Source organism: Dipodomys merriami, unplaced genomic scaffold (genome assembly GCF_024711535.1).
Source record: "Dipodomys merriami isolate MVZ:Mamm:240054 unplaced genomic scaffold, mDipMer1.0.p SCAF_13, whole genome shotgun sequence".
NCBI classification, from domain to species: Eukaryota; Metazoa; Chordata; class Mammalia; order Rodentia; family Heteromyidae; genus Dipodomys; species Dipodomys merriami.
In genome coordinates, this window is record NW_027202604.1 from 12847394 (window position 1) to 12872699 (window position 25306).

The 25306-nt window shown below is 40.0% G+C and overlaps 1 protein-coding gene across 2 annotated transcripts in view; it reads left to right on the top strand.

The window, feature by feature from the left end:
- Nucleotides 1-4908: 4908 nt before the first annotated feature.
- The window catches only part of LOC138824676 (ubiquitin-conjugating enzyme E2 E2), a 235435-nt gene continuing 215037 nt past the window's right edge, over nucleotides 4909-25306 (top strand). The window contains exons 1-3 of one of the 2 annotated variants that reach the window (XM_070018687.1): nucleotides 4909-5073; nucleotides 11747-11930; nucleotides 23293-23343. In XM_070018687.1, coding sequence (XP_069874788.1) covers nucleotides 11755-11930; nucleotides 23293-23343 — 227 coding nt within the window. In that variant the 5' untranslated portion in view covers nucleotides 4909-5073; nucleotides 11747-11754. Of the gene's footprint in view, nucleotides 5074-5131; nucleotides 5275-11746; nucleotides 11931-23292; nucleotides 23344-25306 lie in introns of those variants that run through there. The other variant, XM_070018688.1, reaches the window with a different exon arrangement.

A 25306-nucleotide genomic window follows, 5' to 3' on the forward strand; every position in this document is an offset into this window, starting at 1 on the left:
AAGATGTGAATACTAGGAAACAGAGATAGTTGGGGGCATCTTAAAGACAGACTACCATATTTGGGCAGGAATAAGGGAGTTAGAGAACAGCCACACTTTGGTGTTCACATTTTAATTTATAAGGATGGAATTCCAACAGGTGGAGGTGGCTAATGCCTGACTTAGCTACTCAAGAGACTAAGAGATAAGGACTGAGTTTTGAAGCCAGGGTGGACAGGAAAGTCCCTAAGACTCTTACCTCCAATTAAATACCAAAATACTTCAATTAAATACCAAAATACTAGCCTTGAGCAAAAAAAAAAAAAAAAAAAAAAAAAAAAAAAAAAAAAAAAAAAAAGCTCAGTGACAGTGTCTAGGCTCTGAATTCAAGCCCCAGAACTGGCACCAAAAATTTAAAAAAAGAAAAGAAAAAGTGGAATTCTCTGACATTTTGCAGTGTGCAACAGATACAAACATCTATAAAAGCCCAGGTAACACTCTCTGACTAAATGAGAAAGTCAAGAGACTTAGTCCTTGGTACTCTTCTATGCCTTGTTAGAAATTCATTCATTTATGCAACAAACATTTCTTAGGCATCCGGTGTGTACCTTTGTGTCAGCATTCCCAAATCTAATGGAACTTTAATTTTTCCTTCAGTGCTCTTCTTCTTCAGCATTCCAAACATTCTGGGTGACCACAGGGTGCCAACAGCCTATCTCAAAACAGGCTTTATGAAAAAGATAACTGTCTGTCTTCCCCCTCTCTCAGGGTTCTACTCTATGGTAAACCTGAACTAACAGGATGTTTCTTGCAGGGAGTATAATTCAATTATTTCATAATGCCTGTTTAAAAGGTGCCCAATGAGAACAGAAGCTGCATAAACAAATAGCAGGGCTCTATCAGCATGATATATTCTGTTGAAGCCTAGCCTAGGTCTCTGCCTACTCCCCCACCAAATGTCTTTCTCAAACTGGAAAAAAAAAAAAACAAAACAGTTGTGATTCTACCTTCTCATATAGCTGGAAGTAACAGAGTTAGAAGAAACCTTCAAAAACCATTCTCATTTGCCAATTCTAGGGAGAAAAACATGTAGCCTCTGAATTAAAAGCCAGAAATAAGAAATGTAGGAAAGGAGTATGTTTATGATGACAGATTGATGGACGAGAACAGGAAATATAAGAAAGGTGAGCTATTTGTCTTGGAGAATAAGTTTGAGTCATAGGGAAAAGGAGCTGAAAACATCAAATAAAAATCTGTATCTGTAGCATGGAATTATAGTAAGCTGTCTAGAAGTTCACAGGTCTGCACAGTCAATATTGAATATCAGCTCTGCTACTTAGCATCTGTGTGATAGTGGGCAAGTAATTCAGTCCCTCTGTACCTCAATGCTCTCATCTGTACAATGGGGATTGATTTAATAGAATAAATCTACACAATGCTTATGATCTTGCAAAGTGCCCTAGAACTTAACCTCGCACAATTGAGAACAAATTAGCAGGACACTAGTGGCTCACCCCTGTAACTTTAGCTACTCAGGAGGATGAGATCTGAGGATTGTGGTTCAAAGCCAGCTCTGGCAGGAAAGTCTGTAAGACTCTTATCTCCAATTAACCACCAAAAAACTGGAAGTAGAGCTGTGGCTCATGTGGCAGGGCATTAGCCTTGAGCAAAAAAGCTCAGGGACAAAGCCCAAGCCCTGAGTTCAAGCCCCAGGACTCACTCTCTCTCATTTTCTCCCTCCACTCTCAACATCTCCCACCCAGAACACATTAAGTAAGTACTAATAATTATTGAAGAAATTAGAATTATGGCCAGGTGCTGGTGGCTCATACCTGTAATTCTAGCTACTCAGGAAGCTGAGATTTGAGAACGGCACTTCAAAACCAGCCCAGGCAACAAAGTCCACCAGAAAACCAGAAGTGGTGCTGTGGCTCAAAGTGGTATAGCATCTGCCTTGAATAAAAAGAATTCAAGGACAGCACCCAGGCCCTGAGCTCAAGCTCCCAACCACCACCACCACCAACAATAACAACAACAAAAAGAAATTAGAATTACACTTCATTTTGTCATCAACTAAGTTGATTTTATTCACTTATCTAGTATTTATTGTATATCTATCAGCCAACAAGATCCTTTTTCTCAAGGTGCTTACATGTTGTGTGTTGTGGGGATGGGGAGAATGGAGAAAGAAGGAAAAGGGAAATGATACTGAACTAAACACATAAAAGTTGTATTAGGTGATATTCATGAGGCAAATAAAGCAAAGGAGGGGAATAGGAAGTTCTGGGGGGAGTGGTATGAGGGAAGAACATTCAGAGACAAGAAATCGAAGTCTTGAGGCTGAGGAATGCTTAATGTGTTCCATTACAGTGAGGTCAATATGGCTGGAGGGAGAGAAGGATGAGGTAAAATTGTATGCTGTGAAGCCAGAGGGGACCAGGTTGAGGTGTCTGGTTGGGTCCTGGAAATAAGTTTGGCTGTTGATCTAGGATGCAAAGCCACTAGACATTTTGAGATAGGGAAAGACACAACCTCTGTTTTAAAAATTCATTCAGACCACTGTATGTGTGTGGTGGTAGTAGGGGGAAGTAGAAAGATCAGGTAGGATGCTATTATTAAGACACCATGATCGCTTGTACTGGAATTTAAGCAGTGGGGAAGAAGGGGACTGGGAAGAACTAGACACTTTCAGGAGATAGTTTTTGACAGCAGAGTGAACAGAATTGGTTGATGAATTGGATGTTGAGTGTACTGCTGAGAAGGATCAGGGAAAGGGAAGTTCTGTAAGAATGATTTTTTTTCTCCTTTATTCAATAGTATATCCCAAAACTCAGTAAATAAATAAGTGCCTGGTAATGAACAGATTCCTTGAATAAATGTAAAGGGTATCTCTGATTTGTATTATTCTTTTTGTGAACTTAGTAAATAGTGGTTAAAATATTTACAGACAAATGAAGTACTCTTGCAACCACAGTTCGAGCAAAGCAGTAAAATTTCTCCTGATAGAAGCTGATATTACTGCATCCTTGTTCCCAACTGACTAAAAAATCAACCGGAGACTGCCTGTAACGGAGGAGTACTTTGTTATAAAACATTTACTGTAAACAAACACAAACCAACAGTATATAGGAGAATATATACAATAATACTTTGGAGAAAAGCCTAAGAAATGAGAGACTGGAGTCCTAGTTTAGTGGAAGAATGAATATGTTTGCTTACTTAGCCCTGAATTCAATCTAGAAAGGTTGCAAAACACATGGAAGGTTCCAACATTTTTGTATTCTTGAAACGCCATCAGTAAAATGAGAATAGTGATATGCAGAGATTGAGTGAGGAAAGACTATGCACACATTTAAGGCAGTCTATGAAATGCTCTATTTGGTCATATCCTCAATATTTAGAAGTATGACGCATTCTATGCCTTATTTTTCTACTACCATATCTACTAATACACTACACCAGGTGATAGACATAGGTGGCAATATACCTGATCAACCTAGAATACAATTACTTCTAATGCTCCAATATATAGACTTTAAGGGTAAAGAGGACCTGTTGACACGAGTTATACCTAGAAGTGACCCACAATACTGTTCCATTTTCCCTCAGTGATTTATAGAGGCTAAACACCAATACTTGCTTTTGGCAATTTTCTGGTAGAAGGCACTTGTGAAGAGATGTTCAGTTCTAAATGTTGCTCCAGTCTTCTGGGTGGGAGTCTTGCTACACTGAATTTCCTGAGTTCCTGCAGGACATGGTGGGCTTGGGACCCCTGGCAGGCTGGTTTTCCTCTCCTGATTATGTATCCAATTAGATTATGTCCAAGTGACTTAGATTATTCTAGGTCTGTCCCTCTCCTTGGGATGGGTGTCAGGGGTGGTGGTGGTGTCTATCTTCAGTCATGTCTGGTCAGGACAATCTTCCCACAGAGCTCTGCAGAGCAGAAGTTTAGGAACAGTGATCACACTCAATTGGGCAAACAGGTGGGAGTGAGGGAAATTTCATGGAATTGAGAAAGCATATTTTTTTTTTAAAATACTGGCTATTTAGGGGAGGGTACAGGAGAACTTAAGGCTCCTTCAGGCCATCCGCAGTCCAGCTAGCGTTCCCAACCCCTTCACCTGGCCCCGTGTGCTTTCCGGTACCCCTGACTCCCCATCCCTCTGGACACCCCAAGATCGCAAGGCTCAGAGGCCTGGGCATTCTGGTTCAGAGCACGTCCAAAGAAGCAGGGCCACCTGGGTGGCTGCAGAGTCGGGGTGGGGTCAGGCTTAACCTGGGCCAACTCTTGCCCAGGCCCAGGTGAAGTTTCCCCACCTCGGGCGCCTGTGGGCACCACGCGGCTGGGAGTCGGGTTTGAGGTGTCGGCCGGGACTTCTGAGGCGAGTTCAAGTCCGGAGGGGGATGCGGTGGATTGGGGGTACAAGGCCTCCCCCACCCCCAATCCCTTCACCATTCTTGGGCCATCTCCCACCCCCTAGCCTTCGTGTGTCCCTTTAATGCGCGCGCCCGTCAAGGTCCCCGCGTCCCCTCCCCTCCAGCCGCCCCGTCAGCCTCGACTCCCCCCCCCCCAACCCCCACCTCTCACCGTCCCTGTCGCTCCTTCCCGGCTTGACGCCCCTCACCCCCCACGCTCCGCGGCCCGGCCGGAGCGCGGGACTCAGCTGTCACTTTACTTTTCCGTCCGTCCCCTCCCCCTCCCTCCCTCCCCACCGCTTCCCCTCCCCCTTCCCCCACCCCCCGCAGGCCCCGCGGGGCAGCCCGCTCGTGCGCGCGCCCGCCCCCGCCCCCTCGCGGCCGCGCGCCGGCGGAGGAGGGGCGAAGGGGCGGGAGGGGGGAGCGCGCGGCGCCGCACGGCCGACGTGGGGCTCGCGCTCTCGCGGTCTCTCCCGGGCGGGCGGGCACGCGGGCACGCGTACTGGCGGGCGCGCGCACGGACGGCCGGGCGGCGTTGGCTCCCGGCGGTGGTGGCTTCACTTTCCAGGACTGAGGGGCGGCCAGAGCCGCAGCCGCGGGCAGCAGCCTCGGGAGCCGGAGCTGGAACGGCCGGGGGCGGCGGCGGCGGCGGCGGCGACGGCGGCGGCGGCGCTGAGGGTGAGTCCGGGGCGGGCGCGAGCGCGGCGGGGGAACAGGCGTGGCCGGGCGGTCGGGTGCGTGGTGCGTGGGTCCGGCTCCCGGTGACTCGACGGTGTTGCGGGGGACACCCGGTCCCCGGGGGGGGCCCTCCCCGCCCCCTCCCCCGCGTCCTCGGGCTTCGGCGGGCGCCCGCGACCTGCGCCTACACCCCTCCCTCAGGTACGGGCTCGGGCCGCGCCGGTGTCCCCGCCGCTCCGCGGGCGGGCGGGCTCCCCTCCCCCCGCCCCCGCCCCCTCCCCCACGCCGCGGGGCTCCGCTCGCCCGGCTCGCGCCCTACTTCTCGTCCGCGCTGCCCCGCGCCCCCTCCGGAGAGCCGCCTGCCCCGGTTCTCGCCCTTTCCACCCTTCCCCCTCCTCCCCATCCTCACCCCCCTCCCCAGCCGCGTCCCTCCCGGCCCTTCTTACCCCCCCCCCCACACACACCCGGCGGTTCTCGGTTCCCCATCCTCCGCCACCCTCCCGGCCCCTTCCCTCCTCCAGCCGCATCCTGGAACTAAGTCTTTGCAAAAAAAAAAGAAAAAGAAAAAGGAAAAAGTACCGGCTGCGTGTCTGGGTGGAAAGTGCTGGCTCGAGCCCGGCCGTCCCCGGCGCGCACCGCCGCCGCGCCCGGGTCCCTCCCGCCCGGGCCCGGCCCGTCCCGCCCCGCCGGCCCTCGGGAGCCCCGTCGGGAGGAGACCTGGGCGGGGGGCGGGGGCGTCTTTCTCGGAGCCCTCGAGGGGGACGTGTGTTGTCTTCTTGGTCTTTTGTGAGGATGCCGGGTGCTGGTCACAGTTGGGATCCCGAGCCCATTTTTTTTCCTCTGGTTTTTTCTCTGCAGCCCCCACTGGCCTGATTTGAAACTAGATTCCCCCCCCCTCCATCTCCCCTTCTCCCTTCTTCCCCGCCCCCCCCCCCGTCTTCTCCCACTCATCATGTTTTCATCCTCTTGCCCTTGATTACTTTTAATGAAGATAAAGCATGGTCTCTTGTGGGGCTCCCCACTACCACCGCCCCCCCCCCACTAACCAGAAACGCCCCATCCATCTTCCCTAAAGGAAATTAAGGCCCCTTTAGGAAGACATCATTCTGTGCTTTCTATCTGTTAGACACCTTTGCAATGTTTTTTTTTAAAGATCCATCGCTTTTTAAAAAAATTGTGTGTTTTTGAGCATCTCCTCAGATATTTTTTAAAGTGCAGAAAGAAATTCTAGGGCTCACCCTCTCACCATCTCAGTGTTCCCCCAGATTTTAAGCACTTCTGAGTTTTTAATCCCTGATTATTTGAACAGTACAGGTCTGAAGATGTGATCATGGGTCTGGATACTGGGAATCTTAAGTATTTGTCCTTATTCAGAACAATTTGGATGCTCCTTGTGCTTTGGGGTTTCATGTGTCCACAGATGAGGAAGATGGAGTGTTTTCATATATAACAACCTCGTTCTGTCTCCCCTAGGATGCAGTATATTTTCCCCAAAATCAGGTGTTGCGTTAAAGGTTTCCTGTATAAATATCCTTAAGTTAACTGCTGGGTATTACTAGGTGTTGTGCATATAATATAAATCATTTTATTTTACATTTTAGAAAAGTTTGGAAACGCGAATAGGAAGACTTGCAAGACATAGGTGACAGAATTAAATGTTTTCTTTCAGTAAAAGTGCATATGAACGGTTGTTTTGTGGTTTCTAAGCTGCAAGACATGATTATAAAGCTTACTTTTATATAGTGTGGGCTTATGGAGGGAATATCGTTGTTTTTGTGTTGTTGATAGTATTTGTCGCCAGACCACTTCATCTGTATAGAAGGTGTGCCTTTCATTCATATATGTAGCTAATTTCTAAGGACTGTAGTTTCAACAGAGAAGTAATACAAGCTTAGGCAATTTATGAGTTGAAGATGTAAGTTTACAATATGTAAACTCTTTAAAATATACATTATGAAAATCTACTGCTTTATGTTTCAATAAATATGAGTTAAAAATTTTATCGATCTATTTTCCTTATCTTTGAAACTGCCATAGGAGAGTAATTATAACCCTGGAGTTTGTCTTCCTTCTAGATTTCATAATTGGATCAGACAAGCTATTTGGGAATCAATTTTAAAATACTAATTCAGAAAATGATAAAAAAAATTTTAATTTAGGAGGTTTTACTTTAAAGAATTTGTAATTTGTAATTTAAAGAAACAAGGAACCACATTTAAAAGTGGAATGTTTTTCATAAAAAAATTGGTTGTACTTGAAAATACAATTTTCTCACATTTCTTCTGTAATCAGGCATTCAAAAACTAAATCCAGTAGAAATTCCTTATATTCTTGATATTTGAAAAAGATACAAATACTTTAAAAGTTTTTATAGTGGTTATCAGTGGCATCAGATGAATTTATTGCTTGTAGATTAAGATTTGGTTGAAGGAAGATGTGTTTGATTAGAAGTGGAAATGATTTTTTTTGGGGGGGGGGGTTAGTTGTGGTGCTTGAACTCAGGTCCTGGGCACTGAGGGCCTAGGCACTGTTACTGATCTTTTTTGCTCAAGACTAGCATTCTACCATTTGAGCCACAGCTCTACTTAGAGTGTTTTTGGTAGTTTATTGGATATAAGAGTCTTGTGGACTTTGCTGCCTAGACTGCCTGAGATCTTAGCCTCCTGAGTAGCTAGGATTACACTGGTGCCCCACTGGAAAGAATTTTTTAAGCTATCGAACTGTAGAAATGATGTTTCTTTTTAATACTTGAAGTACTCCTAATATTTTAAAAAGGCTTTTTGCTCTGGTGCTAGGGATGGAACTTACCCCCTCCCACATGCTAGGGATGGTGTATCACTGAGCCATACCCACTGTTTAATAGTAATTTTTAATAGTTTTCTCAGATTAATCTTTACAGCAGCCTTCTGATATTCTAGAGTATTTTAGGAAATTTCAGCTTCAGATTATGGCTCACTACATCATTTAGTAGTTTTCCTAAATAGTTGCATAATCATGACATTATTACTATGTAAATACACATCAATAAGAATATTGAGACAAATGTGTAGCTTTATAACTAATGTGGTATACAACTGAAATTTGGCTTAGTTTATTAAATCATAGTTATTTATAGCTTCAGTATAAGATAATGTTATTTAGGTTCCTATGTATTTGTCATGTAATGGATTGCTTCTGGCTTAAGATGAATCCAGTGATTTTTCACTCATTTCACATTCTTAAAATATTGTTAGCAGTATTTTGCTATATCTGAGCTTCTTCCTTGAGAATTATCCTCTTGCACATACATCTGCTCTTTCTAACATGCAATTATGAATACATTTAAAAGGTTTTACACTTTTGATGATTTAACCAAAAGAAATAAGCTGGAGAAAAACTAGTACTAAATCCAATAATGATAATTTAAAATGAAATAAAACTGAAGAAGTAATCGCAGAAATATATTTGGACTTTTAAAGCCAGACATGAAGCATACTGATATAAATTTCAGTATTCTATTAAGTGACTTTAGTGCTCATAAAAGATGTCATAGCTGTGGAGACTGATGGTCTCCATTTACAGAATAGGTAGAGACAGTAGTCAAATTTTCTATCACTGTGTTTCAGAGCAGTTTGTGCAGACTTATTTTTCTTTGGCATGATGGAAGAAAGCTCTCCGTTGAGAGTGGTAATCTGTGGTGTCTAAAGGCATTTAGTGTTTTCTTCTGGTGATTCATTTCTCTGTCCTTTTCTGATTCTTGCAGTGTTTCTTGCAGAGCTTTTTAGTTTATCTTACAAAATTTGCAATCATAGATCTATCTTATAAAATTGAAAGCTAAGTGGGTTGATTAGTTATCTGTTTGGACTGATTATTATAATAACTGTGTTTTATGTGGGAATTTTTTTACCTGTTCTTATTCATGATCATGTCAGAGATGATTTTATTTGTAGTCTAAATTTGATTAAGAGTAACCAAAAAGTATCCTTTTAAAAAAAGGAGTTGTTCAATTTATCTGTCTATCTATTTATTTATTTATTCATTTTGTAGGTTGTGGGGCTTGAACTCTGGGCCTGGGTGCTGTCCCTGAGCTCTTCAGCTCAAGGTTAGCACTCTGCTTCTTGAGCCACAGTGCCACTTCTGTTTTTCTAGTGGTTTATTGGAGATAAGAGTCTCAGGGACTTTCCTGCCTGGGCTGGCTTTGAACCGTGATCCTCAGATCTCAGCCTTCTGAGTAGCTATGATTACAGGTGTGAGCTACCAGTGCCCAGCCAATTTATCTTCTTTAAAAGTATTTTTTTTTTCTTGTCAGCAATGGCACTAATTGAACAAAGGTGGTTTTGTTTTTTTAAAGAGGTGTCTGGACATTTCCCCATTTGTTAGGAAATGGAAAGGCTTGGAAAAAATTATATTAAGTGAAGTAAGCCAGGCCCAAAGAAACATAGGTCCCATGGTTTCCCTTATTTGCAATATCTAGTATAGGTATGAGTCAAGCGGAAAAGGTCAGATAATGTGATGTTAGGAAAACAAACCCTTAAATATGTATTTTAATGTTTTCGTTTCTTTCATGCATGTGTTTCTAACGCATTTATAAGATTATTTCTTTGTTGCTTTGTATGTCCCTCCCCCACAGTGTAACCCCCGCTTTCACTATATTTGATGTCAGTATAACATGTGGAGGAGATGGGGACAAACAAGTCGTTTAAGGATTCAGGTGGACCTGTTGCAACAATGAGAAGTACAAAATGTCATATCAAAACCAGCTTTACAATGTCGGTGTGTGGGGGGAGGGGGGTATGATTGGGTGGGGGGGAGGGGGGAGGCTGGGAAGGGAAGTGAAGGGTAAACAAAGGAGGAGGCTGCAATGCTTGGTAAGAAATGTATGCATTATCCTGCCCATGTAATTGTAACCCCTCTGTACAGTATGTTCTCAAATTAAAAAAAAAAAAAAAAAAAAGAGGTGTCTGGGAAGGAAACTATTTAGAACTCAAAGTAATTATTGGTGACTAGGATCTGGCCATCAGTTCTATCAGCACAGTCCTAGTCATGGTTAGGTCATGAGGAATAGAGTCACAGTAATCAAACTCAGAAATTGACTAAGATAGAATAGCAAGGAGAGGCCTGTCGCTTTTCACATATGAATTTTTTTGTGTTTGTGCTATCTATAACAACTATCTTGGAATCAAGATAGTGAGGAACTATAGTTGGTAATCAGAGCTGCTTGGGGAGCATGAACTTAAGAGTACAGGGAATTTCAAAGCCTTGAGGGATATTTCATTTACACTGAAAAAAAAAGAAAGAATTCTTCAATGTCTTTCATCGCTCTTGTGAAACATCACTGCTTAGTATATAGCTAGGTCAATGCCTGTACCATCATATGTTCCAGCTTTTATTGAGAATCATATGACCTCTGTGTTTTATTATCACAAAGGTTGCTTAAAGTAATTTATCCATTTAGAAGGTTTTAACTTTAGCTGAGCTCTTGCAAGGTATGGATCGGATATGGATGTGGCAGTGCCCACCCCCTGCAATTTCTCTGTTTTAGTAGCTATTTGTGCTGACCTCTGTTCTGTTAACAGTACTTAGTAGGTTGGCTTACTTAATAGATTGGCTTACTTACTAGTCTGAGTTTCTCACTGGGCCCAAAGGGCTTAAGCCCAGTAGCTAGTAGAGATTAGTTCCCCAGTCTTTTTTTTTTTTTTTTAAATCACAGCTGCTTTGACATATTATTAAAATTATAAAATTTCAACACCCTTTCCCCCTTCCTCCATTTTAATGGTTGTTGAGGATGGAACTCTAGTCCTTACACATGGTCTCTACCACTGAATTACATCTCCAGGCCTCAATTCATCCTTTTAAAACATGTAGTTCTGATTTTTAGGATATTTATTTACAGTGTGGTGTGCCATCACCACTGTCTAACTTAACATTTTTATGACTTGAAAAGGGAACTTTAAAACCAGGCCCAGGTGACTGACACTTGTAATCTTAGCTACTCAGCATACTGAGATCTGAGAATTGCAATTTGAAGCCAAGCCAACACAGGCAGAAAGTCTCTGAGACTTTTATGTCCAATTAACTACAAAAAACTGGAAGTAGAACTGTGGCTCAAGTGATAGAGTACCAGCCTTGAGGGAAAAAGCTAAGGGACAGGGCTCTGGCCCTGAGTTCAAGCCCCTGGAACTTTATACTCATTTGCAGTCACTTCCCTCTCCTTCCTTCATTCTTACCTCAATGTGTCTATGGATTGACCTGTTCTAAACATTTCTTATAAATGGACTCATAGAGTGTGTGGTCCTTTGTAACTGACTTCTTTCATTTTGCATAAAAATTCAAGGTTTGTCCTTGTAATGTGTCTATACTGTACTTCATCCCTTTTTATAGCTGAGCAATATTGTGTTATACATGGATGATACCATATTTTATCTGTTCACTAAGTAGTGAACATTTGAATTGTTACTTTTTGTCTATTGTGAATAATGCTGCTGCCAACATTTTGCATAGAAATTTTGCTTGGATGTATACTGCATACAAGTTTTCACAGTCCTTAAAGCTGTATGTTTTGTAAATGACCAACTTCCATTTTATGTGGAATTCTACTTACTCTGTTTTTAGATTCAATTTCTCTCTATTCTGGAAGTACCTTATTGTAGTCTTTCCCACATCTGAATAAATGACTTTTGACTTTTTAATCTAGGATCTAAAATGTCCACTGAGGCTCAAAGAGTTGATGACAGTCCAAGCACTAGTGGAGGAAGTTCTGATGGAGATCAACGTGAAAGTGTTCAGCAAGAACCAGAAAGAGAGCAAGTGCAGCCCAAGAAAAAGGAGGGAAAAATATCCAGCAAAACAGCTGCTAAATTGTCAACTAGTGCTAAAAGGTATTTTAGTTACCATATCGATTTATCACTTTAATGATTTTTTTTTCTTGCATTTAGTCATTTTTTCTGGAATGTGGGTCATGAAGTTTGAGCAGTTTGCCTTTAAAAGATTGTCTTCTTTTTACATGGTTTTAATTGTGGAAAACTTTTTTAAGTTAGCCAAGTGGCATGTCAGATAACAGAATAGTATCTATTGTGTGTTTATGTGGTTTTATATCTTGTTAGGGGAGCATATACAGGAAATGTGTGAAAGTATGATGGTTTGACTCATGCTTATTTAGCCATAAGTTTTTTTGTTTGTTGTTTAGTAACACAAAATAAATATTAAGAATCTTGCTGGGTGCCATTGGCTCATAACTGTAATGCTAGCTACTCAGGCTGATTTCTGGAGATTGCTGTTCAAAGCCATCTCAGGCAGGAAAGTCTGTGAGACTCTTATCTCCAATTAATTACTAGAAAATCGGCAGTAGTGTTGTGGCTGTAAGAGCGATAGAGCCCTAGCCTTGAGCAGAAAAACTCCAGGATAGTGCCCAGGCCCTGAGTTCAAGCCCCACAACTGACACAAAGGAAAAAAAGAAAAAAAATCTGTTGAAGTAATTATTGATAGGTTTCTAGTCCAGTAAAGTAATAAATTTAGAAGTACTGCAGTTAAAAATCAAATGCTTTTTGGTTTCAATAAGCAGAGAATCAGTCGATACAGATTTTCTCTTTCCCTAGGGAATAGACAGATCTACAAAGTAGGTATTTAAATGATTTTTCTGTTACCTCTTCACCCTCTTATGATGATTGGCTTGGCATGCCATTTGGGCTTAGAGGGATCTGTGTTGATATGCTTACATTATAGAATATCTGTTGGAAAATCACTTGAAAAGAAATTAAATTTAGTGGACTTTCCTATGATTTTTATGCTTTTTTTTTTTCCAAATAGGCATTGTGAATAAAAGTAATCTGTAGGTGTTAATTTAACTTTCACTCTACCACATGGAACTATTAGCTATAATGGAATGTCTAAATGTCCAATGCTAGTGCTAGCTTTATTTACTGTTGGATGATGTAGATTAGAGGGAACTCATTTTTACAAAGATGGGAGCCCTTGTTTCCCTCTATTATAAATAATCTTCAGGGTTGAGAAAAGAACCTCAGGCTGAGAAAAGAACCTCAGGGTGAGAAATGTTGGAGTTACGGTGTGGTCAGCAATAGCAGTCCATTCCAGGTAACTAACTATTCACTCCCCTTTGTAGGGTTTGTTACCTGTGCCTGACCTCTCTGTTGCAGGAATTATGTGAAAGTTCTGAATATTCAACCTACGGTGGAAAAGGTTCTTTTTGTAATGGTTTTACATTATATACCCAGAGAGACTCAACTGGGTGAATTTTCTCTTCTCTAACCACAAAATGACTTGCTGCTGGGAAATGAGGGTAAGGGCAGAATAGATAAAAAAGGTGGGAAATGGAGTAAGTATACATGTAGGTGGAGGAAAGGTGATTGGAGTGGAGGGGTAAGAGATGTTCAAATACATTGTGTACAGCTGCATGTAACATCAGTCTTCAGCTGCTGATAGAGTTTTTACAAGTTTTTCACAGAAAGGGAAGAGTGCCAGCCCAGGCTCTGGGGAGTAGATTGCTTCTGGGCCTGTGCTCTACTCTCAAGACAGCTAACATTACTCTATTCTCTAATTGGGAGCACCGCTACAAAATATCTCAATCATATTTTTGAATGATTTATCAAAACCAAATTTTGCTGTGAGGAAGAGTGTGTTGTTTAATGTGTGAATGTAGACTTTTCAAGTACATTGCTCAACTTACATTTCATTTTATTTTATTGTATATAGAAAGTACAAGCCAGTGCTGGTGGCTCACACCTGTAATCCTAGCTACTCAGAAGGCTGAGATCTGAGGATCTTTTTGCTTATGTGGTGCTGAAGAATCAAACCCAGGGCCTCATGCATGCAAGGCAAGCGCTCTACCACTGACCTTCCCAGCTCCAAGACCCACATCTTTTAAATTCACTATTATAGCAGGGCCACCACTGGCTCATGCCTGTAATCCTAGCTACTCAGTAGGCTGAGATCTGAGGATCACATTTCGAAGCCAGCCAGGGCAGAAAGTCTGTGAGACTCTCATCTCTAATTATGCAACAAAAAGAGCTGGAAGTGGAGCTGTGGCTCAGGTGGTAGAGTGCTAGCCTTGAGCACAGAGGGGCTCCAGGACAGAGCCTAGGCCCTGAATTCAAGCCCCACGATTGACAAAAAAAAAAAAAAATTCACCATTGTATCTACGATGCCTAGCATAATAGGTTTACAATATTTATTTATACCGGTTGCCTTAAAATTTTGCATTAATTGTAGAGATTAGAGTTTTCTTGAGAATTAAGATTTCAGTTTGGATGCAGAGTTAGGTAATTTTAAAATAAAATTTTAATTTAAAATTTAAAAAATTAAAAATCCTTATCAGATGAAGATTATTTTTCCAAATACTGTTCTACTTTGAGATAACCAGTAGTAGTAAAGAACTTGAATTCAGGAGAAAGGTTCTGAATTTGAATCTAGATTCCAACACATTATTATTATTATTTTATTTTTTGGTTAGTTGTGGGGCCTGAACTCGGCCTGGGCACTCTTCCTCTGCTCTTCAGCTCAAGACTAGTGCTCTACCACTTGAGCCACAGTGCCACTTCTGGCCTTTTCTGTTTATGTGGTACTGAGGAATCTAACCCAGGTCTTCATGTAAGCTAGGCAAGCACTCTTAACACTGAGCCACCTTCCCAGCCCCACTTATTATATTTCTCTAACCTTGAATGAGTAACATCTATCTCTAAGCCTCGCTTTCCTCTCTTGGCTTTTGGCTTTTGGCTTTTTGAGAGGGGAGTCTTACTGTATGGAAGTAGGCTAGTGTGGAACCCTTGTGTAGCTCAGGCTGGTTTTTAAACTTGTGACCCTCCTGCCTCTCAGAGTGTTGGCATTACAGTTGTGTACTACCACTTGGTTTCTGATTCAGTGGCTTCTTTTGTAAAATAAAGATTAAATAATGGTACCCTCTTTAGAAGTCTGTCATGAGGTCTAACTCTGTTAAAATATTTGTTTGGTACCTAATAAGCTCATAAGTGGATGCCATCAATAATAGACTTTGTGCCAGTTAAAATCTACAAAGATATTTTTAAGTCCATTTAACCAAATTTGGCAAAATGAAGTACATGTTAATCTCAAAAGACTTAATGCTATTGTTAAACTAGAAATACTTAGCTGCTGTAATTAAATATACTTTATAATAACTCAGGGAAAGTGCTTTGCACATAGGGGCGCTCAATTGCTAAGTGAAATATGCTGTAATCATAGAACTAATAATTGCTATAATTAATGTGCTGTAATAGAATCAATAATTTGTTGTAGAACCAAGTTTTCTTAAATTCTCATTTTGAGGTAACACTGTATACTGATACACACATTTAAGTGAGTATTTAAACAATGATATAAATTAGTTTTTGTCTTTTAGGGTTAGAGGAATGATTGCATCTTTGCTATATTTTTACCCTTCTTTGGCAAAAATTTCTTTTTTAAAAAACTGGTATGCTGCTAGGCACTGCTAGCTACTTAGGAGGCTGAGATTTGAGGATCGTGGTTCGAAGCCAGCCTGGGTAGAAAAGTCCATGAGACTCTTAATTCCAATAAACCACTCAGAAAAAGCTGCAAGTGGTGCTATTGCTCAAGTGGTAGAGTGCGAGCCTTGAGCACAAGGAGGCCCAAGGCCCAGGAATAGCACCCAGTCCCTGAGTTCAAGCCCTAGGACTGGCAAAAACAAAAACAAAAACAAAAAACAACAACCAAAAGTGGCATGCTTTTGTCACAGTCTGTTCTCTCTCTTATTTTTTGTTGGTCATGGGGCCTGAACTCAGCTCAGGGCCTGGGTGCAGTCCCTGAACTTTTTCTGCTCAAAGCTAGCACTCTACCACTTTGAGCCACAGCAGCACTTTTAGTTTTCTGGTGATTAATTGGAGCTAAGAGTCTGATGGACTTTCTTTCCCTGGATGGCTTTGAACCATGATCTTTAGATCTCAGCCTCCTGAGTAGGATTATAGGCATTTGCTACCAACGTTCAGCTTTAGTCTGTTCTGATATGTCTATATTACTCTTGTCAGATTTGCAAGTATGTAGTTGGACTATGTCTTTCATGACAAATTCAAATGATTTTGACTAAATTGACTAGTCAGTTCAATAAAACATCTGTTTCGAGGTTTTCATTGAATTGACTCTGCTGCTGCTTTTTACATCATTGGCAAGTTTGTAAACGTGAAGTCATATTTAACTCAAATTAATGTCATTGAGAATAGATATTGTGATGTTACTATGCATTCAGTATGATGTTACTCTGGAAATAGTATTCAGTTTCAGACTCAAATTCGTGTTAGGTTGAAAAAAGGATTGGATTCTAGCATGTTCCATTGTCAACTATTAATGAATGGGACCATCTGAGTTTGTTTTCTACATGACAATCTTTTATAATTACTGTATTTTCCTGATTTTAAATACACATTTCTTAAACTTTTAAAAACTATTTTGCAGTCAGGATGTACCTTATTTTGCTATATATAATTGTTTAATTGATGACTTTCTTAAAAAATCTCTTAAAATGACTGGTATAGTATCATAATCATTTAGAAACCCATTCCATGCCTAATGCAATGGCAGTGTGTTTTCTAGAGGTTGGTTTGACATTAAATCTTTTTTTAAAAAGTTAATACGTTCTTGAGAACAAGCTGATTTTGAAGTTGACTTCAGTTGGTTAGAATTGGAGTGCCAGAATGACTGAAGAATGTAGCCCACAGGGAAATACAAAGTCACCGAGGTTCAGCAAGGGTTTTCTTTTTTTCTCTCTTTCCAATAGTAACTGCTTAGAAATCACTTTTCTGAATCTTTACATCCACATGTTCATGTTTTTGTTTGTTTGTTTTTTTGGGTCTGAATGAATTAGGGAGTATTTTTTCTTTTTGTTTTTTGTCAGTTGTGGGGCCTGAACTCTGGGCCTGGGCACTGTCTCTTAGCTCTTCAGCTCAAGGCAAGCACTACCACTTGAGCCACAGCACCACTTCTGGTTTTCAGGTGGTTAATTGAGATAAGAGTCTCAGAGACTTTCCTGCCCTGCCTGTCTTTGAACCCTGATCCTCAGATCTCAGCTTCCTGAGTAGCTAGGATTACAGGCGTGGGCCTGGCTGAATTAGGGATTTTTCTTTAGCCCAGACTTTATGTATGTGCAATTTTTATGTATTTTTATTTTTCTGATACATTACTTCAGTATATTGATTTTAAAATGAATGTGTCTTTGTTCTACACAATTTTAGTATCATATTTATCACTAAGGTATCAAATTATTGTTAAGCTTCCTGCCTTTTTTTTCCCTTAAAGCAAATGATACTCACACAGTATTCTTATTTTGTTCTCCTCATTCATCCTACAAGTTAAAGTAATAGGTAAAATCACACAAATTACAATTTAATTTGTAATTTGCTCTTGACTCATCTCTGTAAGTAAGTGCTTTTGCTAAGTTCTGTGGTACAGTAACCTGAGTTGTACCATAGTTGCCTACTGGTAATTGGAAATATAAGTAATTGTCTATAATTGTCCAGTTGATTTCTTTCCTTCCTTCCTTCCTGCCTGCCTGCCTCCCTTCCTTCCTTCCCTCCTTCCTTCCTCAAGGTGAGCACTCTACCACTTAAGCTACAGAGCCACTTCCTGTTTTCTGGCAGTTTATTGGAGATAAGAGTCTCATGGACTTTCCTGCCCAGGCTGGCTTTGAACTGTGATCTTCAGATCTCAGCCTCTTGAGTAGCTAGAATCACAGTCATGAGCCACCAGCGCCCGGCTCCTTGATTTATTTCTAAAAAAAATTTGTCTTAAAAGTTCTGGTAAGAGAGCTCTTTTTCTATGATTCAGAGGATAATTTCTTCAGTTTTTCACCTTGGTTGTGCAAAAATAATTATAGTTTTATTTTCCTTAACTTTTAAATGAGCTTTGATAAAAAAGTAGTAGAGATTTCTGGGAGATGTTTAATTCACTTTCATTCATCTTAAGATCATCATGTGAAAGGTACATGGTAAGTGTGAATTATTGGTGCTTCATTTTTCATCACTATGGGACAGTGCCTGAAATAGCTGTCTTCCTTACCCCTCTTACTGTATATCATGATCCCAACTTCTGAGATAAAATTGAATTGTTGTCATTGAAAACAGCAGGATATCTTGGAACCTTTTAAATAGCAAGTCTTAGAATAATCTTTTCTGCCAATAGAAATACAATTATTCTTAGATAACTGACTCAAAATATATTTTCTCATTGCTCAGAACGGACTCAAAATATTTTGTCTCATTGCTCAGAGTTGCTGAATTTATTAATTGTTTTTTCTATTGCATAATATGAATTTGGAATTGTGGTCATCTGGTGAGGTTCAAGTTCTTTTGTAGAATTTTACAGCAAGATGTTATTAGCTGTCTTTTTAAACCAAAAGGAGCATGATAAGCACAAAATAAGATGAATAATTTGAAAATCTCAACAAAGTTCTTTTATGTTAAGTGATTTTCAACCTGTGGCCACCTGGTGGTGGCTCATGCCTGTAGTGTAGGGGGAGATCTGGAGTATCACTATTCTAGACTAGCCCAGTCAAAAGTTTGTAAAACCTCATTTCAACTAATAGCTGGACCCCATGGTGCAAGCTTGTCATCTCAGCTATGCAAATGTAAATAGGATGATTGAGGTCTAGGATCACCCAGGATAAAAGTGAGACCCTATATAAAGAGTAACTAGAGTGTAAAAATAAAGAAAGAGATAAATAAAGCAGCAGCTTTGAACCAGTAGCTCACACCTGTAATCTAACTGCTTGAGAGGAGATTATAAGGATCATGGTTCATAAATTGAGGCCAGACCAAGCAAAAGTTTATGAGACCTCATTACAACTGAAAAAGCTGGACATGGTGGTTTGTGCTTGTTATCTCAGCTAAAACAGGAAGTATAAATAGTAGGATTGTAGTTCAAGCTGGCGTGGGCAAAAGTGGAGACCCTATCTCAAAAATAACCAGAGCAGCAGAAAGGGTTGAAAGGATGATTCAGTAGCCAAATTTCCTGCTGTACCTGCTAGCAAGTAAGAGGTCCTGAGTTGAGATCCCAATTACATTTTGCCTGCCCATTAAATCCCAGAGTAAGAAGGACTGGAGATACGGTTCCAGGAGCAGAGCTCTTGTCTTGTAACTATGAAGCCCTGAGTTCAAACCCCAATTTCCCTTCCCTAAGTTTTTCAGTTGGGTATAGAGGTACATAACTACAATCATTGCACTTAAGGGAGTTAGAGGTAGGAAGATAGGGTTAGTTTGAGGCCAGTCTGGGGTATAAGAGGAGATTCTTATCATCTTCAGAAAAAATGATTTCCTTTTATAGTTAAAAGCATGCTCTTTTGAATACTTGTTCCTATTGTTCCTGCAGTTTAAAATAAGTATAGAAGTTATTCATGACAGAAGTTATAACAAACAGTGAAGGATTTTTTTTAATGGAAAGTAACAGTTTTTTTGTCCACCCTTCTTCCTCCAATGGTCCTAACTCTATTCTTACTTAGAAAACTTTTAGCTTTTAGTTTAGTCTTTCTTTTGGTTTTCTGCTTAGCTGAATAATACCTTATTTCCTATTTGTTGAATTGTTAAATAATACCCTTTAAGTCCCTGCTCTGTTATATTTAGTTTACTTATTTTTCCTTTTTACTTCCTGTTACTGATATTTACATTAAAAATTGTTCTTTATACTGTAAAATGTTTAAGCTTTTATTTCTGTAATTCTTTAAATTTTAACACTATTTCTTGATTCTCGATTTTGAAAAATGGAGATATTAATCCTTCAGTTTATCTTTTCACCACTATTTTTCCATCTGTGTTTAGCCTTTTTTTTTTTTTTTTTTTTTGCCAGTTATGGGGCTTGAACTCTGGTTCTAGGTGCTGTCCCTGGGCTCCCTTTGTTCAAGGCTAGCATTCTACCACTTGAGCCACAGCTCCACTACCAGCTTTCATTATGATTAATTTACAGCTTAGAGTCTCACAGACTTTCCTACCTGGGCTGGCTTTGAACTGTGATCCTCAGATCTCAGCCTCTTGAGTGTAAGGGTTGCTGAAAGGAAACTCACATGCAGTTCAAGGAGAAGAGGGTTTATTAGGGGAGAGAGAGAGACCCTGAGAGAGACTGAGATAGGCCAAACTGCTGGTCACAGAAGATGGAAGTGGGCAAAGCCAGAGAGAGCTTCTGGTGGGTTGAGAGTATACAGGGAAAGGGGAGCAAGGGGGCATGGGGAGGTGGTATGGCCACAGCAGATGTGCAAGTGACCCGAGGATGAGGAAGTGACCTCAGAGCCTGGAGGAACCTCCCACTGCCTCCAGGCTTTACAGTAACCTGGATTACCGGTGCTAGGAGGGAACTTCTAGGGAGAGAACCAAGGGAGTGGGCCATTTCTCCTGGGCAGACCTAACTGAGTAGCAAGGAGTACAGGTATGAACCACTGGTGCCTGGCTTATTTTTAGCTTTTATTCATAATTAATCTTACATGTCAGAGTTCAGAGTTTGTAACATTTAATTGTATAGTACAGCTTTAACTCATCTTCTGTGCTTTGACTATTAATAAAATACTAATGAATTGTATAATTGTAAATACTAAATACCAGACCAAACAGCATATTAGAATTATATTTTCTGCAAGTCCAGTGTTGGGATTCTTGGGCTATGGAATGAGTCATAGCCTTTAGGCAGAATAGATGAAATCTCATTCCTTTATATATAGAACTTGATTAAAAATATATTAATGTTTCCTTCACACTTAATATGTAACTTTTGCAGTAGCTTTTTTTTTTTTTAGTTCTTTTGTTCCTCCGCCCACCCCAAATCTTTATTATGTCACTAGGGGTTAATCCCAGGGACTTGGACATGATAGACAAGCACTCTACAACTGAGTTACTCCATCCCTGAATTTTTTTTTTATATCCTTATACATTCTGTGGTTCCCTATTGTGAGTTTCAGCTTGTTAAGTTTCTGCCATTCCACTTCTCTTTGTTGCTTACTCACCCCATTGAGCGTTTCTAATTTGGGACCATATTTACTCAGGTGTTTGTTTATAAACACATTGTAGAATCTGTATTAAAAGGAAATTGTCATGTGTTAAAGATAAATGAAATCATGAAACTTGTCTCAGTTAATCTCATCATTTTGTAAGATAGAAAATTGAGTCATATAGAGCAGGTGAGAGAAATACTTTTGCCTATCAACTCGATAAATAGCATAGCAGAATTTAAGTGGAAGTTTTTTGCCCTTTAATTAGTTTTGTTGTTTCATAGTGTTTCATAGTTGAGACTACCTTGAACCATATGAATTAGAGAAGTCAAAGTTGTGTTAATGTCATTCAGTTCCTTTAGGAAGTCGGTAATAATTCTTTTGGAGGAGTTTCCTTTATTTTTGTAATTCTATTTGTTGTCTTGCAGAATGAAATCGAATGTGTTAATGTTTTTGCTCACATTCTTTTTTTATAGTCAGCTATCATGTACTGTAGTAATATTTATCATACAGCAGGCATCTGGCTGTTAATAAAAAAAGCCAAGGCAAGCCTGGTGCTGGTGGCTCATGCCTGTAATCATAGCTACTCAGAAGGCTGAGATCTGAGGACTGTGATTGGAAGCCAGCCCAAGCAGAAAAGCCCACAAGACTCATTATGTCCAATAAACTACTCAGAGAAAGACAGTAGAGTGCTAGCCTTGAACACAAAGAGGCCCAGGGACAACCAGCCTCTGAGTTCAAGCCCTAGGACTGCCCCTCCCCCCCCAAAAAAAAAAGCAAGGCAAAGGAGTAAATTCTTTTCAACAATATACATTTATATATATACATATGTATGTATTTATGTATATATACATATGTATATATATGCATATATGTATATATATGTATATTGTTGTTGTTGTTGTTTGTTCTGGGCCTGGGTGCTGTCACCTAGGCTTTTCAGCTCAAGGCTAGCTCTTCCACTTGAGCCACAGCACTACTTCTGGTTTTCTGGTAGTTAATTAGAGATAAGAGTCTCACGGACTTTCCTGGCTGGGCTGACTTTGAACTGAGATCCTCAGATCTCAGCCTCCTGAGTAGGTAGGATTACAGGCATGAGCCAGTGGTGCCCAGCTCAACAATATTTTTGTGTTTGATTTAGCAAAACCCAAATTTCATGACATGAATGGTTAAGAGATGTTTAAAAGTGTACTCATAGAAAACAGCTTACCACTGCTAGTCTTTGTGTAGGTATATAGGATGTTAGATGTTGTTAAAAATCAAAGTAAAAAAGATAATACATAAGGGTCTTGGGAGTATAACTGTGTGGTTATGTTCACGTTTAGCACATGAGAGGCTCTAAGTTCATAGCACTGTCCCCCAGAAAAGTGACGTAAGAACAAAAGCAGGTTTTAATTTCTTGTAGGAAGCTCATGGAATATTAAGGTAGTGCAAGCAGAAGGAATGGTGCCAAACCTCAAAGTCTCAACATGCTTTAGAAAGAATATTGTGTATTTTGGTAGCAGTTTCCGATGTGGGAATGAGATCTAGATATTTCTTCATCAGTTGATTGGACCAGTCAGGAATGTTTGGATGTAAGTAAGAGTGACCCATAGTTACTGTGAAAGGTGTTTCCAGTTTAAACTAGCATTCCTGCATTGAGAAAAGATAGCATAAAATATTTGAAATGGAAAACTGAGTTTATTTACAGTTTTAAGGATAGAGCCATTATCAGTCTGCCTTTGTATAGCAGTGCTACAGTTCATTGAAAGGATAAAACAAAAGCTAGGAAATATGCATACACAGAGTTTTGCTGTGGGTCCCAGTTACCAGAGTTCATATTTCAAGCCAATTTCCTAAAAAAAAAAAAATCCTACCTTGAAATTTTGTTTTTGTTTTTTTTCCATCATAGAGCTCTGGGCCTGGGTGCTGTCCCTGACTTCCAGTTTTCTGGTGGTTAATTGGAAATAAGAGTCTCATAGACTTTCCTGCATGGGTTGGCTTTGAACTGTGATCCTCAGATCTCAGCCTCCTGAGTAGCTAGGATTACAGACGAGAGCCACCATTATAAAACCTTGAAGGGTTTTATAAACAAGTTTAATAAGTTAGTGTGTTGCCGCAGGCTTTATGTATTGGTGGTACAGATGTCACCATCCTTGGTAGTACATCCTCAAAATTGTAGATAATGCTTTTTACAGTACTGATACTTCAAATTTAAAACATACACAAAGGGAAGTATTACTGTTGAAGTACCACATTTTAGTGAAATAGATTAAAGAAATTTTGACATAAATTTTCTTGTTTTCATTTTAAAGAATTCAGAAAGAACTTGCAGAAATTACGTTGGACCCTCCTCCCAACTGTAGGTAAGTAATTACTGATTTTTATTACTTGTGTCTTTTGCAGAAGGTATATTTAAGCTATTGGTCTCATGTTGTAGTTTTAATAGTAATAACATGGTGTTTTGGATTTAAATAATTGGTATAGCGTAGTTGTTGTCTGTGCAGAGCGAAATATTCAGCAAGTATGTTTGAAGTGGTACAGTCAACTTGCCAATAACAGTGCAATGTAATAGCGGTATGATAATGAAATTACAGTGTAGCAACACATTCTGTTATCTTTTAGTGGAAAAGGTGTTAATACCTTAAATTGTTTCTTTAATTATAGAATAATACTGTGGCTAAAACATGCTATTTAATAATTATTATTTATTGTTGTCTTCTTGGAAGTTTGTTTATAAAAGTATAAGAACATTCAGCAACGTTTATTCATGATTTACATTATTTCTTGGATGTGACTAAGAATAAGTGATTTAAACCAGTGATGTTAAATAGAAAACACTGCCAGGCGGCGGTGGTGCACCCCTGTAATCCTAGCTACTCAGGAGGCTGGGATCTGAGAATCGCCATTCAAAGCCAGCTCAGGTAGAAAAGTCCCCAAGAGACTCTGATCTCCAGTTACCACTTATAAAACAGAAGTGGGACTGTGGCTCAAAGTGATAGAGTGCTAGTCTTGACTAGAAAGAGCTCAGAGACAGTGTCCAGGTCCTGACAGAAATAAAAATAAAAACAATATTCTTTACCAGGAATGGGGTGTCTTTTTCTGTGAAGGGATATTGGATATTATAACACTATTTGAGGGCCATACAACATTATGAATGTCGGCAGATGGACCCTGGGCAGCTGATGAGAAAGATATCTGTCCTGTCACAAATGATTTTTGTGGGCCTTTTACAGATAGGTCTGGTTGTTCTTTATCTCTCTTCCAGTGACCACATATCCTATCCCACCCCCATTTTCTAGTCAGCATTTACTGGGAAATAAAAATACTTTTAATAAAAGATACGGAGAAAGGACAGAAAAATAATCTCCTGCCTTATACTGTATGTTGAGTCTGTTGCAATGTTAAGATGGTTGACTATTTTAAGACTTTTACTTCTGATTTGATATGAGGTCAGTATTAAAACCAGGTCAACACTGAGTGTTTTTGTTTTTTTTTTTTTTGTTGGGTGTGTGCGTGCGTGCGTGTGCGTGTGCGTGTGCGTGTGCGTGTGCGTGTGCGTGTGCGTGTGCGTGTGTGTGTGTGTGTGTCCTGAGACTTGAACTAAGGGCCTGGGCAACATCCTTAGCTTTTTGCTCAACATTAGCACTTTACTACTGGAACCATAGCTTTTAACGCTTTGGTAGTTTATTGGAGATAAAGAGTTTCAAGAGCCTTGCTGCCTGCACTGGCTTTGAACCTTGATCCTCAGATTACAGTCTACTGGGTAGCTAGGATTATAGGCATGAACCAACAGCACCCAGCTACAACATCAAATTTTATGGCTTAAAGTGATAGTTCCATTGAAGGTGAGAGGCTAGATAAAATGAACATTGTTTCCAACATTGAATGTGGACAGAATTTATTATTTGGTATGATTTTGTTGGCCTTATTTTATGTACAAAGATAACAACCTTAACTATTAATGAAAATGAAAATTTTACAACTGGTTATATTGATAGATAGTTGACAACTATTTTATATAGAAAAACTTTTGATTAAGGCTTATTACGTTTGTGGTGAACTTAATGTGGTTCTTTATATGAGAATCATGTACAGTATGTAAGCTTGAAATGATAATGTTCAAAGAATGTTTCACTTAAATAGAACAAATATTTCTTTGTGCTTAGTAAGACGGTTTCATGTAATATTTTTTGACATACTTAACACAGCTGTTTCGGATGTCAGATCGTTGTTTACCTTGTGATCAGTTCATATAAAGTGGATAATAGGAAATGAATAAAAAAACTCATTTTCTAGCATAGTATTTGTTTTAATCACATTCTCACT